The sequence below is a fragment of the Crinia signifera genome, chromosome 6 (genome assembly GCF_055691185.1).
Source record: "Crinia signifera chromosome 6, ASM5569118v1, whole genome shotgun sequence".
NCBI lineage: Eukaryota > Metazoa > Chordata > Amphibia > Anura > Myobatrachidae > Crinia > Crinia signifera.
Genome location: NC_139222.1, coordinates 254,253,176 through 254,272,808, shown reverse-complemented (window position 1 = coordinate 254,272,808; position 19,633 = coordinate 254,253,176). Strand labels below are relative to the sequence as shown.

Sequence of the window (19,633 nt, the reverse complement as noted above, 5' to 3'; positions counted from 1 at the left end):
CCTGTAATGTTGCCTGTTGGTGTCCCATCACCGGATCTGCACATGCGCTGATACAGAAACATCGGAGATGCATGTAAAGATCATGTTTACGTACATCTCTGAATTAAACCCTGTGTTAATAGCTGAGAGGTAGATTTATAATAGCGGTGCTTATCGCGCCGCTATAACACTTCCTGCTTCGCCTCATTAACGAGGAAAAGCAGGAGGGGAGGCCGCCAAGATGTATTAACATCTTGCCCGCCGAAGTGGGGGAGCGCTAACTCCCCCCTCCGGCAATGTCCCCCTCCTGGAGACACTGATGCGCTATACCCTTCCCCCCGGCCGGCTGGACTTGGATCACGCTACTCACGAGAGATCCCCAGCGCAGCCCAGAGCCAACAGCATGGACAGCGCTGTCCCTGCTGTGGAGATAGGGCATTGCCACCTGCAGCTGTCGAAGTTGATAGCTGCAGGGGACAGAACGGCCATCGCTGCTGACCGTTCATACGTTAGGTAAGATCACAGTGAAACATTAAAAATATCACAGCGACGATAACCCTCCTGCCCTGTAGCGCCGCCCGTTAAACACTGGCATCGCCGGTGTCATACATCAGGGGAAGCACTATCCCCTGCAACAACGCACAGGGATAGCACATATTTCCCCGATCGCTGGTTAATAAATCTACCCCTGAGTGTTTAGTTCCCAGCTGTCACTACAAGAGGCAGAACTCCTAGATCCTAAATCTGAAGAGAAAACTAATGGTCCAAACCATCTGCTGTACTTTGACAACACATGGCTCTAAAACCATGTGCCCCAAGATTTAAGGAAGCCATTGTCCAATCCAGATATGCCACATCCTTTGATGTATTGCTGCACCATGTGACTTCAGCCATCCAGAATACTGTTTAAGAAGAGACATGATGGAGACATGCCCAGGGGCAGATTGGCAACTAAAAGCGGCCCTGGAAAAATTTCTAGAAGTGGCCTCATGTGGGCAGCACTAAATCAAATGTAGGTAGAGCCAACACCAAAATAGGCAGGATTAATCAGGGCTGTCTTTTCGTATGGGCTTAATGGGCACTTGCCAGCTGATAGCTGAGGATCCCCTTTTTCCAGGGATACCAGAATTTTGAAAATCGGCCCTGGGGAACTGGAGATATCCAACTTCAAAGCAGCAGTCCACACCCAACCTGTTAATTGCAATTCCCAGTCATATTTCTCAGGTTCCCTCTGACTTAGAGTATATTCCAAAAGCTGGGACTCTGCCCTTTCTGTAGACACTAGCTGCTTGTCTCTATCATGCCCAGAACCAGAGATATCAGCCTTCCAGCAGCCGGTTTCTGCTCCAGCTCAAACGTCTGGTACAGTTTTATATTTTTGTCAATGGATTGCTCTGGCTCCTGATCTCTGATCCCCAAGTCCCCAGCACCTCCTGAAAGTTGGGACTCTAGGTTTTTATACTATTGAAGGCTAAGAAATCTATTTCCAGATAATGGCGATATCTGCAGTCAAACAAGCTGCCCTTCCACCGGAAAATGACGAATATTAAACCCACTCCATTATCCAACCCTCCCCTACGTATAAAACACCCCCTACCTCCCTGGAAGTCATTTACTCCATGCCCCCTTCCACACGTTAGTGTTCACCCTCCCACCACCTGTGCAGTAAAGGAGTAATTAGCAGAAGTTACTGCTCCAGGTCCTACATGTTGAATGGAAGATAGAGCACCCCCTGCCACCCGTGGGACATCAAAGCTGCTGCTGATAGTATCCCCCACCCCTAGGAGGGGAGAATGGGTAAGGGCCCCAGTGCATTACTTTGCCCAGGGGCCCACACTGCTGTTAAGATGGCCCTGGGATTAATACATCACTACACCCATGTGGAAGCCATTGGCTTTAATATGCTTGTCAATCTGGTGACCCACAGAACTGTAAGCTGCTGTGACAAGCCTCCACATTTCAAATAATACCCGCCTCCCCCCACTGAGACTGAACACAGACCCCCAAACCTCCATCAAGCAGATGAACAACTCCTTACCATAATCCCCCAAATATCACAGATATTCCCACCCCTCCCCCAGTGGGGCCCAGAAACACCCCAGAAATTATTACACCCCAGATAGCACCCACTCCTGCCCAGTTGCAGATGTCACAATGGATATAGATGGTTGCCCGCCATAGATGATTATTTGCAGCACTGAGTGCTCTGCTCTGTAAACCAGCAAAGGTTATTTGTGTGAGAGACAGGCAGAGGACGCGACCACTACTCTGGGCAGGAGCACTTTTTTTTTATTAAATTTTTTTAAAGTCACCGGATGACAGGTGGTCTCACAGGTGCATCGGCCTACCGAGCATCTTCCCAGTACGGTCTATGGCCAATTCGCACCTGACATGTATCCCACATAGTTTCAGGGAGACCCCAGTGATTACCTGATATAAAGCTGTTCCAACCACTACCTGCAATCAGCATCTCACCAGCTGGTGGGCTGTATAGAACCCTACTAGGCCTGCATGCATACAATTCTCCCAGACATAGACATACAAGCTACTATGATTCCCAGAGCAGCATACATACAACATCTCAAAGCACATGTGTGATGCAGTTGCTGCATAGAACTCAGAGTTAAACAGCACAGTGTCAGCACAGAAGCTATTCAGTACAGAGCAGTACAGAGACAGCACAGAGTGTTTCTAGCTGCATAGTTATGTCTGTAAGAAGCATGAATATAGGTGGTCCACCAACAATGGGATTTATCAAGCTACAAGGTGCAGAGAATTATGCATCCTGAAAGTTTCCTATGGATATGCAATTGAAAAATGAGCTTGTGGGAGGTCACTTTAGAACCTGATACACATTCAAGCTCAGATGATAAAGAGAGAGCCATGAAAATAAGCTTGAGTGTAGAGCAACACATGTACTCTATAATTAATGGGAAGACATCATGATGTGGACAGCATTGCAAGTTCCATATCAACTGTATTGTATAACAGAATTAAGTAAATGCAGCAGAGTGATTACATAGACAAATTGATGTCTGTCTCTCAGCAATTACTGTCAGTTGGCGTGCAAATAGATGATAAAGAGATGGCTAAATCAGTGTTACAGAATTTTACTTCCTAGTTAAAGAGACTGCAATATACAAGAGACTTGTAGAGAATCAAACAGGTTACAGATTCTAGACTCAGATCTGATAATGGTGGAGAATATCTCAACAACAATTCTTAAGTAAATATGTAATGGAGCATCAGTTGACCATTGCCTATGCTGGGCAGAATGGTGTCAGTGAATGGCCAATTAGTGGAGAGAGTAAGATACATGCTAAGGACTAGGCAAGCAAATTTTGGGCTAAAGCAGTGCCCACAGCAGTTTATCTCAAGAACTATTCTACTACAGTTGCCCTAAAAGATGTAACACCTATTGATGCCTCCTCAAAGCGACAACTCAGAAATTTTGGAAGTGCAGATTATTTACATTTGTCGATAGAGAAAAGTCAAAAGCTGGATTTAGCCTCAGTCAAGTGCATCATGCAGTAAGAGCAAAAGTTACAGATTGTGGAATCAAGGCGCTATCCTCAAAGACACAGTGCAAGTTGTAGAAAATCTGGAAGCTGATATGAAGAACAAGTATGAGTCACTGGGCATAACAGCAGTTGAAGTTGTCCATGAGTCAGAGACTATCAGTATGGAAGTTTAACAAGAGAGAAGACCTTACACAAGAGCAAATATTGGCAACCCACCTAAGATGTAAGATGACAAATTCACAAACATTGCATTCACTGAGCCTTGGGACATCCAAATCATTGTCTGATTGGGGTGAATGGAGGTCCAAGATAGGAAAAGGACTTTGCACGATTAAAAAGTCACAAGTGTGAAAGATGTCGTTTGTGAGTGGAGAGACTGTTGCCATGGTCCATGCTGTCTAGGGAGTCTTATGGGCCCCATACATCAGCAATCACAATTTATGGATTTCCAGATCCAGGGACTTTTTGGCCAGATAAATGGATTTTACAATCTATCTGACTTTGCCCACACATTACAGATTTATTTCAGTGATCGGCAGATATTTCCATCTAAAGATTGCATCTTCATATCTGGAAATTGCCCAATCGATTGCTGTTCATAATGTAAATAGATGAAGAAGCTGAATTGGGAATGCCCACACATATGAAAAAGATCTGCAGATAATACCAGATTATTAAACATGTTTAAAAACCTGATTAAGCAATCGATTGGCGATTTTGATTGGGATTGCCAAAAGGGGAAACCCACACATCTAAAATTAATGGTGGTAATCATCTCCATATCTGAAAATTGTCACAATTAATTGCTGATGTATGGGGCCCTTTACTGCTATATTACCAAGAGAACCAGGCCAGGATACATTGATTCTTTTTTTTTTTTACTTTCAGGTCACTGCGTGAAAGCTGAAAATGTTTGTGTAAAATGGAGAAAATAGCAAAGGGTGGTATTAGAAATCAGTGCAGTATTGAACTGTATCCATGTTGTACATACACGTCAGGAACTAGGACCCAGGAAAGTATGTCCTCTAATCTGTTGTGCTGCTCCACCAACTGACTGCAGCCGCCTTAGTACAGCACATCAGTTAATACTGATGCGCCGTCTCCTTCCCCCCCCGGCCGGCTGACTGCGCATGCGCGGGATCTCGCTAGTCTCGCGAGATCCCAGCGCAGCTCAGCCCCAGCAGCAGGGACAGCGCTGTCCCTGTTGTTAGGTATAGGCATCGCCGTCTGCCGCTGGCGAAGTCGACAGCTGCAGGCGGCGGAACGGTCAGCGATGCTGACCGTTCATAAATCTGGCAGGATGCAGGGCGCAGTGCAAAACATCGCCCCTGCGCTATGCCTCCTGCCCCACACCGCCGGCGTTAGAGTAAACGCTCGGCGGGTGTGATAGATCAGGGGAAGCGCTATCCCCTGCTATAACGCACGGGGATAGCGCATATTCCCCTGATCGACGTTTAATAAATCTACCCCTGTGTGAGAAGAGACATGATGGAGACACAAGTCCCCCACATATCTTCAGAGAGACCCCAGACCACAGCGGTTACCTGATATAAATGTAATCCCACAACCCAATCCACCACATGCAAGCAGCAAACAATCACTGGCTGGTGAGTTTGTACAGAACAAAAAAGATTGATCCACAATCACTAGTGTGTGTACAGCAGTGAGTCCTTTTTGTTATACTGTACTTCAATAATCCATAGCACTGGTTAACCACTTGTCTGGCATGGTTACATATTTTGCAAAGACACCAGGCAGTGTTGCGTCTCTCTGCACCCTCCTCCAGATGTTATCAATGTTCCAATGGTATTGATCAATGTTTGGAAAAAAATAAAAAATTTAATACAAATATGAAAAAAATATATATGTATTTTCTAGATAAAATCATTTGGATTAATTTAAATACCTGTTCTTCACCTAATTCACTCATAAACAACACCTGCACACATCATCCAAAATATTCCCAGAGGAGCATTGCCTGACTATCGCATGACATCATGATGACATCACATGGACCTGCCCACACTCACAAAGTCCCTTTGATGTTCTTTGATAGGATAAAAAAATATTTGGATGCACAAAATGGTTTCATACACTGTATGCGGGCAGTCAGATTACTGTAAACGTCACACAGGTACTATGCCTACTTACTCCAGACCTAGAGCCTGATTCAGATTTGTAAATGCCGATGTTCACGCAGCTGACTATCGGTAGACTGTAAAAGCGCCAATCAGCTCGCATGCAGCCGCACGGAGAGAAATCATTTGCTGGTCATTCGCCATTGAATAAATTTTCCTCCCTTCGCTGATAGAAGTCTATACCTACTTTTATCCTGCACGGTGATGGCCGAAATGTGGGCAGGCGCTGGCATCATGTGACATAAGCTGCCCATCCAGAGCGGGCATGGGCACGCCCAGCTTTTCCATGGACACTCCCATAAAACCTGGGTGGTCACAGCAACTGCTCCCCCTGCCCACCCATCGTTTATCGGACGCCCCGGCGAATGTAGAACTTGCTGCTGGCGTTTGCAACTATGCACATGCACAGACCCCCAGCATTGGAGACGGGCCCCGAATTCGGACCTGTGCGAAGAGGTCTGAATCGGCCCAAGAATCCCAAAGCTTGCAGGAAAATAATAAAAAAATAAAAGTGATTGAGTGTCGGCAATGACAGGTTTCAATTAGAATGTTTGCTTGGAATACAATGGATACCTAGTAGCTACAGAGTACAAAAAGTTTCTATATTACAATAGACCTGAATAGAATGGAACAGAAGGTATTTGTGAAGTTCTAAAGTCTGTTATTGTTATATTATTGGCATGTGGCGGCTAGCATCGCCATGTGGTGTTAGGGGATTTTCTGGATCCTTCTAACCTCAGGTTTTCTCATCTACTTAAAATGCATTAGATCATTGCAATTGTTTCCAGGTGCGCCATTTCTTCTGTGCAGTTACAATGAACAGACTCACACCAGCCCTCTATGCACAGACCTGGGCCATCTTAACATTTGCCCGGGTCCCTGAGCAAAATAATTCAGTGGGCTCGCTCTCTCCCTCCTCACCTCGTCTACGTGCAGGCAGCGGCATCCGGGCAGCAGGGGCTGGAGCTGCCTTGTAACGCTATTTGCCGGGTGGTAGGCGAAAAGTGCTGCTGAATTTGAAAAGAATGGCTGGGCACTGATTGGCTGAATTCAAATTCAGCAGCGCTTCCCACCCACCGCCCGGCAGATTACGTTACAAGCTCCCAGCCGCTGTTGCCCGCTACCCCGCTGCCTGGACGCCGCTGGCCGGACCCCGCTGCCCGCCAAACGCAGCCTGAGCAGCGCCATCTTCCCCATTGGGGTGAGCCCCTAGAAACCTTGGGCCCCTGGGCAACTGCCCATTAAGCCCAATGGGAAAGACGGCACTGGCACAGACTACTGTACCGCTACAAAGAAGACAGAAAATAGCCAAGTTCATAAAGGATTTGGTCCCTACCACACAGATGGCCGAATTCAGCATAGATCTCTAATTAGACCTTCGCGAATCAAGCAATTATCGAATGACTGCGCAATGTGAACCGTTTGCAATTGCAATGTAGCCACAGTTTGACTGACAGGAAGCCGGCATTTGGGGGCGGAAACGTGCCATTTTGTTTGTGTGTCAGAGAAACGCCGGCGTGTCTAAGGGTGTGTCTCAGCGATGACTAGGGTGTGAAGTCAGCAATGACTCAGTCGGAGATTAGTGTATCAGCCTCAGACCTACTGACATTTGCACAGACCGCAAAGACCTTTAGGTGATTATTATAATGTTATTTATAAGGCGCCACAAGTGTTTCGCAGCGCCGTACAAAGGAACAGTACAGGGAGACAAACCTAACATTACAGTAAATGAATAACAAAACCGAGTACAGGTAAAGAGCGTCACAGATCAATACACATTACAGCTTAAATGTAAGTAGTGAGGACTTGACCAATGTGCTACTAGGGGCTGGTGGCCAAAGATGGAGATGAGTATGCGGACGAAGATGGTCGCTGAGTGTTTGAAGAGGGCCCTGCTCTGAAGAGCTTATGTGATCTGGGATATATGTATGGATCTGTGAATGATAGCAATCTGCGATATGGGGCGTTTCTGTCAGGACGGCGGCTTTCTGCTCGCACTCAACTTCTCAGATTAACGATCCATGCTGAATTAGTCCCATAGAGCCTGATTCAGGATGAGTGGTAATTCTGCATTGTAATGTCAGTAGGTAAGGGTCAGTATATATATCTAGTCCCTTTTTCCACCCCTCCCTCTCAGCATCCATTCACCTCCCTCTCTCCAACACAGTGCCCTCATTTCCCACCAGGTCCAGCTAAAAATGCTCTCTCTAATACCCCTTTTTTCCACTAGCAAAAATAACCTGGGTCGATGCGCTGTTTTTTTTTGCTAGTGGAAATGCAAAATCCCAAGTCAAATCCAACCCATGTAATTACCTGGGTTGGACCCGGGATGCTCCCGAGTCCAGGGGCAGTGTAAACGGATAATCCGGATTGATGCAACCTGGTTCCCGTTCACTACAACACAGAAGCCGCCGCCGGGAGATGCTCTCAACTCCCAACGCTTCCCTGGCCCCACCTCCTGATGACGTCACACACTTTATGCCGGGTCGGGGCGCCAGAGGTAAAGGGTTTGCAAGCCTGGTCGCACCCAGGTACAAAATCCTTGCAAGTGGAAAAGGGGTATAGGAGGGAACAGTCAAGTTATTACCCACCCATGCACTTTCTTAGGGTGAGAGCATTGAGCATATGGAATCGGTACATCTGTCAGAATAAACTTAGGTCTACAGTCATTAGGTCGACCCCACTAGGTCGACTGGCAGGAAGGTCGACCTGACTTAAGGTCGACATGGGCCAAGGTCGACATGACTTAAGGTCGAATTTGCATAAAGGTCGACATGAGGAAGGTCGACTGGTCATAAGGTCGACATGGGTTTTTCACTGTTTTTTTATCCGAATGTCGACACAGTCGACATGGACAGAGTTGGCAATGAGAATCGGACCCTCGCATCGCTCGCTTCGCTCACAATGCTTCGGGCATGGTGCCTCGCTGCGCTCGGCACACTATTTTATTCTCCCACCACGCCCTAGTGGATGGTAGGGCATGAAATACCGCCTTTCGGCACATGTCGGCTCAAAAAACAGTGAAAAACCCATGTCAACCTTATGACCAGTCGACCTTCCTCATGTCGACCTTTATGCAAATTCGACCTTAAGTCATGTCGACCTTGGCCCATGTCGACCTTAAGTCAGGTCGACCTTCCTGCCAGTCGACCTAGTGGGGTCGACCTAATGACTGTAGACCTAAGCTCATTCTAATAGATGACCGCTTCCCGAGCATGTATAATAGACTATTATAATAGGCTGGCACTCCAACTGTGCCAATGTCAATCCCAAATGCCTGCCCTGGTGCCTTTTTGGAGTGTCTACCAAGAATCGCAATATGTAAATCCAAAAGGGGCAGCACCTAAAGATAAACACAACAGAACTTTAAACGACTATGTCATAAATGAAGTCCAACGTTTCAGTGGAACCAGCAGGAACTCCGTTCCTAAACTTCTTATTAAATATGACATCACCAGGGACTGAAAATGTACTTTCCATTAGATAAGTTTTATTTTAAAGTCACCTGTGAGTGTCTTTGTTTTGTTTCTAAATAGAATATATACATCTATCCCTCTCTCTCTCTCTCTTTATATTTATTTAACTGATTCACCCCCAGACTTGGAGTTCCTGGACCTAGTTTACAGAAAAATAGTACTATATATATATATATATATATATATATATATTCATGAAATTATAAAAAAAAAATTCTGGCACTCCTGATAATCACATTTTTGAGGGAAATTTATGAAGTTGGGAGTTACAGTATATTACACATGGGATGTTGATTAGTAAATTTCCCCCTTTGACTACATCTCCTGCAGGGTATATGCTGAAAACACTAAAGGCCCCCATACATTAGGCCGACTTGTCCTAGGGACAAGTCGGACCCAATTTACCTGCGAGCCGCCCGGCAGCTCCCCGGGAGGCTCACATACAATTTGGCACTTGATGTGCCATTTTTACATGGGATAAATCGCATGCGATTTATCCCATGTAAAAAAAAAACCGGGGAGCTGCAGGGCGGTGAGCAGTAGTGGGGGCGGGCAGCGGCAGTAGTGGGGACGGGCAGCGGTGGTCGGGGCGGCCAGCGGCGGTAGTGGGGGCGGGCAGCGGCGGCGGGGACGGGCGGCGTTTGCGGTGAGCGCAGTGTACTTACACATAGCAGCAGCGGTGGGGACGGGACGCGCAGTGGCGGCTATTATATTTTTAAAATACTTGTCAAATGACCGGCTGCTCTCTGATTGGCTGAGAGCTCTACGGCCAATCAGAGAGCGGCCGGTCATTTGACAAGTATTTTAAAAATATAATAGCCGCCACTGCGCGTCCCGTCCCCGCCGCTGCTGCTATGTGTAAGTACACTGCGCTCACCGCACACGCCGCCCGTCCCCACCGCCGCTGCCCGCCCCCACCACTGCTGCCGCTGGCCGCCCCCACCACCGCTGCCGCTGGCCGCCCCCACTACTCCCCCGGTGTCTGTATGCATATGCCTGTCAGGTGGCAGGCATATGCATACAGGGAGGTCGGACGTGATCGTATGTACAGACCGTCCGACCTCCCTGATCCGGTCCGATGCGCACGGGACCGCGCATCGGATCGGATCAAATGTCACATACCTACGATTTTGGGCCGATTTCATCCGATTATCGGCACAAAGTGCCGAAATCGGATGAAATCTTCCCAAAATCGCATAGTGTATGGGGGCCTTAAGCTATTCCATACTTGCCTACTTTTGAAAACTAGTTTCAGGGAGATTAGAGTTGGTAGTAGAATTTTGCAAAGCTACCCATTGAGTGGGCGTGTCATGCTCCACCCAAAGAGCGTGTCTAGTTCCATGGAGAGATTGTCAAAAGAGATTGTGAATTGGGTCACCCAGCAACGTGGGTGTGCACTGCTACATCTGAGAGGAATCATTTAGAATTACTTATATCCAAATGTAGATGAGCCCCAAAGCAGTTAGTAAGAGCTACTATACTTGGTAAAGTGCTGGGAAATGGTGCTGATGATTTACTGTAAATGTATCTATCTCTCATTCCTTTTTCCCCAAAAAATGTAACAGTGTAATGAGGGCTAGGTGACATGAGGGAGATTGCTAGACTAATGAGGGAGAGAGGGAGATTGCTGCTATTTCAGGGAGTCTCCTGCAGAATGCAGGAGGGTAGATAACTATGATGTAACAGTGTAATGTGGGCTAGGTGACATGAGGGAGATTGCTAGACTAATGAGGGAGAGAGGGAGATTGCTGCTATTTCAGGGAGTCTCCTGCTGAATGCAGAAGGGTAGGCAACTATGCAGGCGAGGGGTGGTGGGGCACCCTGGTGCCTACGGGGGGGGGGGGGGGGGGGGTACCTGCGGCGCTGTGTGATCTGCCGGCGGGGTCCCTGCAGTGATGCGCGCTATCCGGCAGCCAGGCGGCGGCGCGGGAAGCGCTGATGGGTTTGAAAACTCGCTGCACGCTGATTGGCTGAATCTCAGCCAATCAGCATGCGGAATGTTTTCAAACCCAGCAGCGCTTCCTGCGCCGCCGCCTGGCTGCCGGATAGCGCGCATCACTGCAGGGACCCCGCCGCCAGATCACACAGCGCCGCAGGCACCCAGCACGGACACCCCTGCAGCCTCCATGCGAGAGGCGCGGGTCGAAGTGCCGCCCTCCAGTGGCTGGCGCCCTAGGCAAATGCCTAGATTTGCCTAGTGGTGGCGCCGGCCCTGCAACTATGAGCTATTGTTAGTTATTTAGCACCTATAACCCCTAAAAGGCTAACTTTATAACAGTAATGCAATCATTTAATCTCACTGGTATAAATTTAGGGGGTATATTCACTAAGCAGCATTTTAGTTTTTCAGAATTTCCCTGCCAGATTGTAGAGTAAATCAAGCCTGGTTTTCCATTGACCATTATTGCCCTTTTAAATATTGTAGGCAAAATCACCCCAATTATATGGGTGAAATGAAATAGGATGAGAGAATCAAAAAGTAAGAGATTTGGTACGAAATCTCCAGTTTTTTTTTAAAGCGGCAATCATTTACACGGCAAAATTAAACTGGGCTTGCCGTGTAAATGATAGCCGCTTTAAAAAAAAAAATTGGCGATTTCTTACCAAATCTCTCATTTTCTGAATCTCTCATCCTATTAAATTTCCCCCTCTGTATTGAAAATCCACTGCTTAAAAAAAAATATACCCTCAATTTAATTATTAAATGAAGACACTTTCAACATACACGTAAATGCCTCCCTGGTGCTTATATTTATGTCCCATATTTAACACCATTAAATAAATCCTAAGTAAAGTCATTTACCCCTAAAATGTGTTCACTGCCTTCCTTGCTGTGATTGCACATTTTATTGCTTTGCAGTTTTGTATAGTAAGATAGTTGCTACGGTAACATTCTAACAGTCTTTCCAGTGACTGTGACTAATTGCTGGTCTGGTCCATCCAATCACATCATGCACGGCAATGTCTTGCCATAGAGCATGTTTTACTGAGCATAGTTAATTTCTAAGTATTTTTAGACATCTGAAGTCATCCCGAATCCCTTACAATATACAGAATAAGAGGAAACGTACTGTAGTGTTTGAGCGTTTTGAAAACAAAATCACAGTATCGAAAAACTTGGGACTAGCTTTAAAAATTGGGGGTCACACTCACTATACAATGTTGTATCAAACTGCTCAAAGGCTACCAATTATACCCAGGTGGCCAGCATATGTCTGTGACTACAGGATCTGTTGATAGAGGTGGTAAAGGTATTTGAATCCTGCAACACAGAACTGCATAGTGCATAGCACAAATACCTGGTATGCAGTCGACCACTGAATGTCGACATGGGTTTAGTTGACATATGAAATAGATCAACGTGGCTAAGGTCCACAGGGTTGGAAGGTCGACACAAGTACAGTCAAAAGGTTTTTCACTTTTTTTGAGCCGACATGTGCCGACAGGTGGTATTTCATGCCCTATCATCCACTAGGGCAGGAATGGGGAGCCTCCGGCCCTCCAGCTGTTGTTGAACTACGCATCCCAGCCAGGGGCGGATTTAGGGATGAGGGCGCCCCTAGGCACAACAATAATGTTTACTAAGTAGGACAGTTTATAGGGGCAGTATCTGCATGTCCTATCCATTTACACTCTATTTAAGATGGAATATAGTACAGTACAGTGGATATTTTGCAGTTATTGGTACATTTTGGGCTGACAGTACCATCACAGGCATCCAAGTGCCGCCCCCAAACATATGCCGCCCCTAGGCACGTGCCTCACGTGCCTAATGGGAAATTTGGCTCTGATCCCAGCATGCCCTGCAACAGTATTAACATAGCCAAACAGCAAAACTGTAGCAGGGCATGCTGGGATGTGTAGTTCCACAACATCTGGAGTGGCCAAAGGTTCCCCATCCCTGCACTAGGTAGTGGAGGGAGAATAGAAGTGTGCCGGGCACAGCGTGGCACTGTGCCCGAAGCATGGCGGGAGAGCAGCGAGCTATGTCGACATTTGAGACAAAAAAAAGTGAAAACTCATGTCTACCTTTTAACTATCGACCTAGCTATTGTTGACTTAATACAGCGTCGACATTAGCCATGTCGACAACCCATTGCATGTCGACCCATACCAAAAGCCTGGAGAGACATCTACATGGGATGATAATACAGCTTGTATTATAGTGTCTAATATTCTTGTATTGTTCTTTGCTCATCTATGTATTGTCAGGCGCTGCGGAACCCTTGTGGCGCCATATAAATAAACAATAACAATATATACACACACACACACATATACACCGTAGTATTCCCCTCATCTATGTATTGTCAGGCGCTGCGGAACCCTTGTGGCGCCATATAAATAAACGATAACAATAAGCTTTATAGAAGCAGACCGTAATTAAGATGCGGACGGCAGCACTTACAGTATACAATGCATGCTTGCTGCATTGCTCAGACTTTCCCTATATCTCCAGCAGAATAATGAACATCACAGCTCACTGTTCCCCAGTACTGAGAGCTGCAGAGTACTGGGAAGCTGATGCACTCACTATAATTATATATATATTCCTTTAATGATATGAGAAGCCTGGGGGGGAACACACCGGCCACTTTGCAGCAGTGCCATTTCTCTACAAAGAAAACCAGTGCACATAAAACAGGTGACAGCACTCAAACAATACACTGTAATAGCGAACACACTAACACACATGCAGCCTTAGGGGGTATGTAATAAAGCTTTGCTTACAGGAGCTGCAGAGATGGGATGTGTATAAAACTCCCCTCTGGGATCTCTGTAAATTCAGATCTCACAAAGGACCTGCAAAAATATATAATAATATACACAAACTGCATAAACAAACATCAAAGAGTTATATCAATTGCAATGTACAATGCTAAGCTCTATAGAATGCAACATGGTTTATTGCATATTGGAAAACGATAAATAAAATGACATCTGAGGATATTTCCATGAAGGCGGAATACAGCAATAATAGCATAAAACAGGTTCCTGCTACAGTAGGTGCTAGACTTAGGGGGGCATGCATCTGATAAAGGGGTGATACAAGGGATGCTGACACTATGTACAGTACTAAAGCGGTACAGTAAGAGAATAAAATGCTTACAGCCCTTACAGTGATATAACATCAGGTAGGAAGGTGCGGGGGATAGTCTTGGCGTTTTCGCACAAGGCATTGTCTTTGGTACAGGTACACCAGGTTGGACATTTAGACTTGCTGGGTTTTCTCCCTTCAACCTCAGTCATCAACAGCAGTGCCAATGAGATGCAATAGAAAACAGCATATCTTCTAGGTGGTCTGCTGCCATTCCCCATCCTCCAGGTATTCTCTGATTGCAGCCAGTAAGACGGGTATCCCAAACCATCAACAGCTGCTGTACTCTCCTGTAAGGCCAGAACAGGCACCTCTGCCGTCCCCTGGGCTGTCTCCCTCTTCCCAGTCTCTGGTCTGCTTGGAGAGACCTGCAGCTGTATCTGTCAGCTGTGTGTGTGTGTGTGTGTGTGTGTGTGGTGGGCAGTGGGAATACTAGCACTGTGCTGTGTGATGAGGATTATCCCTCTGCCGTGGTATAAGAGCAGAGACAAGGGATACATGCATTGCCATGTAAATATCAAGCTCGCACAGCAGGAGAATGCCAAGTGATGTCATTTAAAAAATGCACAGCCTGCTGCTTTCAAAGGGAGGCCCTTTACTTGTGAACCAAAAATAGTAAGGCATTATGTCTTGCTGGGGCTTAGAGGAGGGGAGGGAATGCATCTTTTCAATGGCTACCTTCAGTGTTAATGCCAATGGGAATCGTGGGTTGTCTATTGTATATCGCAGGACACCGGGAACGCATGCCAGATAGGAAGGTACAGTGTCTACATAGCAAGGGAGAAAGACATCTGAAGTCGCCTACAGCATTACTGGCCATTAGGGATAAAGTCATGGTCTTTGGAAATGGCCCATCACTGTGACGGCTGCAGGAGACAAGCAGATATCATTATTGACAGCGTACTAGCAGATGCTTTTTAGCAAATAGCTGTTGTAAAAATATTAGCTCCAAGGCATTCAGAAGGACATGACATTTTCTCTTGTAGGGGACGGGGCAGCTAGTGGAGTCAGGAGACGGAGGCAGAAGTGGTGCACAGCAGTGTATTCAACTACACCAAGTGCTAATGGGTTAATAGTCATCCTAGGAAAAATGGGGTGACAATGCGCATAAATCTAAAAGAGTTGCTGAGTCTCAGGGATTCCACCTTGGAGTTCTCTGATCTAATAATAATAATAATAAAAGGCTAACATTGCCCCTCAACTCTATGGACCTTATTCAGGTCTGATCGCAGTACATATTTGTTCTCAAAATGGGCAAAACCATGTGCACTACAGGTGGGGCAGATGTAACATGTGCAGAGAGAGTTAGATTTGGGTGAGTTATTTTGTTTCTGTGCAGGGTAAATACTGGCTGCATTATTTTTACAACAACACACCCCACCCAAATTTAACTCTCTCTGCACATGTTACATCTGCCCTACCTGCAGTGCACATGGTTTTGCCCATTTTGAGAACAAATTTGTACTGCGATCAGATCTGAATAAGGGCCTTAGTGCAGAATTAAAGTGTTTAGTATGCCACGCAGTGGCGCATCTATGATGGGGGCATTTTTCCAACACTTATCCTCCGGAGTCTCAGACTCAGTCTCAGACTCCACAAAGCAGTGCTGCTGTGAAAATCACCGGAATAATGGCCGCCACATTCTAGTGTTGCTCCATTTGGATGCTGCCAGCCGCTGGCAGTGACATTACTGTTATTATGTTCTGTAGTTTTGACAGGCTGGGAATAGAAGGCAGATCATCCGTATAAGGTTCCCCTGCGGTAGGGACTACAGCCAAAGGCTGGTATGCACAGGGCAGCTGCATAACACAACAGCACAGAGCCAACCTGCGGCTCTCCAGTTATTGTGAAGCTACAAGGGGATGCTAAAACTGTGGGAGGGCATGCTGGGATGTGTAGTCTCACAACAGCTGGAGAGACACAAGCTATCCAGGCCTGGTATACAGGCTACCATCCCTGCACTCTTAAGAGTAAATTACTAAAACTGCTCAAAATGAAAAGTGGTGATGTGGCATATAGCAACCAGTTTATATTCTGTCTGCCATTTCTTTATTGCATCATAGAAAATAATCGAGAGATTCTGATTGGTTGCTATGGGCAACATTACTCGGTACTTGTGTATTATCACTGCGCCAGCCTACTCTACATTTTCAGTGTAGTCCAACGGCTGCCTAGCGCAGTCAGCGTAGTGTCTCCGTAGCCCAACGGCTGCCTAGCGTAGTCAGCGTAGTGTCCCCGTAGCCCAATGGCTGCCTAGCATAGTCAGCGTAGTGTCCCCGTAGCCCAACGGCTGCCTAGCGTAGTCAGCGTAGTGTCCCTGTAGCCCAACGACTGCCTAGCATAGTCAGCGTAGTGTCTCCATAGCCCAAATGCTGCCTAGTGTAGTCAGCGTAGTGTCCCCATAGCCCAACGGCTGCCTAGCGTAGTCAGCGTAGTGTCTACGTAGCCCAACGGCTGCCTAGCGTAGTCAGCGTAGTGTCCCCGTAGCTCAACGGCTGCCTAGCATAGTCAGCGTAGTGTCCCCATAGCCCAACGGCTGCCTAGTGTAGTTAGCGTAGTGTCCCTGTAGCCCAACGGCTGCCTAGCGTAGTCAGCGTAATGTCCCCGTAGCCCAACGACTGCCTAGCATAGTCAGCGTAGTGTCTCCATAGCCCAACGGCTGCCTAGCGTAGTCAGCGTAGTGTCTCCATAGCCCAACGGCTGCCTAGCGTAGTCAGCGTAGTGTCCCCATAGCCCAATGGCTGCCTAGCATAGTCAGCATAGTGTCCCCATAGCCCAATGGCTGCCTAGCATAGTCAGCGTAGTGTCTCCATAGCCCAAAGGCTGCCTAGTGTAGTCAGCGTAGTGTCCCCGTAGCCAACGGCTGCCTAGCGTAGTCAGTGTAGTGTCCCCATAGCCCAATGGCTGCCTAGCATAGTCAGCGTAGTGTCTCCGTAGCCCAATGGCTGCCTAGCATAGTCAGCATAGTGTCTCCATAGCCCAACGGCTGCCTAGCGTAGTGTCCCCGTAGCCCAATGGCTGCCTAGCATAGTCAGCGTAGTGTCTCCGTAGCCCAACGGCTGCCTAGCGTAGTCAGCGTAGTGTCCCCGTAGCCCAACGGCTGCCTAGCATAGTCAGCGTAGTGTCCCCGTAGCCCAACGGCTGCCTAGCGTAGTTAGCGTAGTGTCCCCGTAGCCCAACGGCTGCCTAGCATAGTCAGTGTAGTGTCCCCATAGCCCAATGGCTGCCTAGCATAGTCAGCATAGTGTCTCCGTAGCCCAATGGCTGCCTAGCGTAGTCAGCATAGTGTCCCTGTAGCCCAACGGCTGCCTAGCGTAGTCAGCATAGTGTCCCCGTAGCCCAACGACTTCCTAGCATAGTCAGCGTAGTGTCCCTGTAGCCCAAGGGTTGCCTAGCGTAGTCAGCGTAATGTCCCCGTAGCCCAACGACTTCCTAGCATAGTCAGCGTAGTGTCCCCATAGCCCAATGGCTGCCTAGCATAGTCAGTGTAGTGTCTCCGTAGCCCAACGGCTGCCTAGCGTAGTCAGTGTAGTGTCCCCGTAGCCCAACGGCTGCCTAGCGTAGTGTCCCCGTAGCCCAAAGGCTGCCTAGCATAGTCAGTGTAGTGTCCCCGTAGCCCAATGGCTGCCTAGCATAGTCAGTGTAGTGTCCCCGTAGCCCAACGGCTGCCTAGCATAGTCAGCTTAGTGTCCCCGTAGCCCAACGGCTGCCTAGCGTAGTGTCCCCGTAGCTCAACGGCTGCCAAGCATAGTCAGCGTAGTATCCCCGTAGCCCAACGGCTGCCTAGCGTAGTCAGCGTATTTTCCCCATAGCCCAATGGCTGCCTAGCATAGTCAGCATAGTGTCTCCGTAGCCCAATGGCTGCCTAGCATAGTCAGCATAGTGTCCCTGTAGCCCAACGGCTGCCTAGCGTAGTCAGCGTAGTGTCCCCGTAGCCCAACGACTTCCTAGCATAGTTAGTGTAGTGTCTCCGTAGCCCAACGGCTGCCTAGCATAGTCAGCGTAGTGTCCCCGTAGCCCAACGGCTGCCTAGCATAGTCAGCGTAGTGTCCCCATAGCCCAACGGCTGCCTAGCGTAGTGTCCCCGTAGCCCAACGGCTGCCTAGCATAGTCAGCTTAGTGTCCCCATAGCCCAATGGCTGCCTAGCATAGTCAGTGTAGTGTCTCCATAGCCCAACGGCTGCCTAGTGTAGTCAGCGTAGTGTCCCCGTAGCCAACGGCTGCCTAGCGTAGTCAGCGTAGTGTCCCCATAGCCCAATGGCTGCCTAGCATAGTCAGCGTAGTGTCCCCATAGCCCAATGGCTGCCTAGCATAGTCAGCGTAGTCTCCGTAGCACAACGGCTGCCTAGCATAGTCAGCGTAGTGTCCCTATAGCCCAATGGCTGCCTAGCATAGTCAGCGTAGTGTATCTGTAGCCCAACGGCTGCCTAGCGTAGTCAGCGTAGTGTCCCCATAGCCCAATGGCTGCCTAGCATAGTCAGCGTAGTGTCTCCGTAGCCCAACGGCTGCCTAGCGTAGTATATATAATAGTTCTTCATGTACTGTAGTATCAGGAACACAAATCTGACTGACAGCCTGTGCGGATGGAGTTTCAGGCTGTCAGTGTATACGGAGGATGTTGTGTTGTTTGCATGTAGGGACAGGAACTAAGTTGAAAGACTGCAGCAGCTTCAGTCTGACGGCGCTGCTGCCCACAGTATGACAGGAGCAGCGGCAACGTTAGTGCACAGGCACAGCAGCAGGGATGCAGAGTGGGGAGAGGAGCACCTCTCCAGTCTGGTGCCTCGCTGCTTTGCATGCTCTGCTGAGCGGGTAGCGCCGGCCCTGGTTACACGTCTTCCCGATCTGTTCATACCCCACTATCCACGTCGGTGTGGAGTTGAATTTATAAAGTGTGGCGAGCGCAGTGAGCCACCGAGCCCGAAGTGCAGCGAGTGTAGCACGCCCAATGAGGGGACGGGAATACATGGCAAGTAATACATGTCGCCACGCTTAGGGCTGGCGTGGATAGTGTAGGAACACATTCACACCTGTCATGTCATCCATCTTAAACAATAATGATGACATGTGTTAACTGCGCTAACTACGTAAGCTCCGGCTAGCCGTGAACGTACTGGCTACGCTGGCTGCGGGAACACAACACTGATACTGACAGGGACGCTGACTACAATAACTACGCTGGCTGCGGGAACACTACGCTGATACTGACAGGGACGCTGACTACAATAACTACGCTGGCTGCGGGAACACTACGCTGATACTGACAGGGACGCTGACTACAATAACTACGCTGGCTGCGGGAACACTACGCTGATACTGACAGGGACGCTGACTACAATAACTACGCTGGTTGCGGGAACACTACGCTGATACTGACAGGGACGCTGACTACAATAACTACGCTGGCTGCGGGAACACTAC

At 48.0% G+C, this 19,633-nt stretch overlaps 1 protein-coding gene across 2 annotated transcripts in view; it reads right to left on the bottom strand.

The window, feature by feature from the left end:
• LGI1 (leucine rich glioma inactivated 1) overlaps positions 1-14,880 on the bottom strand; it is a 49,130-nt gene extending 34,250 nt beyond the window's left edge. The window contains exons 1-2 of one of the 2 annotated variants that reach the window (XM_083149380.1): positions 14,234-14,880; positions 13,846-13,917 (exon numbers count right to left, since the gene is read on the bottom strand). In XM_083149380.1, coding sequence (XP_083005506.1) covers positions 13,846-13,917; positions 14,234-14,433 — 272 coding nt within the window. In that variant the 5' untranslated portion in view covers positions 14,434-14,880. The remainder of the gene's footprint in view (positions 1-13,845; positions 13,918-14,233) is intronic. The other variant, XM_083149379.1, reaches the window with a different exon arrangement.
• Between the last annotated feature and the right edge of the window lie 4,753 nt (positions 14,881-19,633).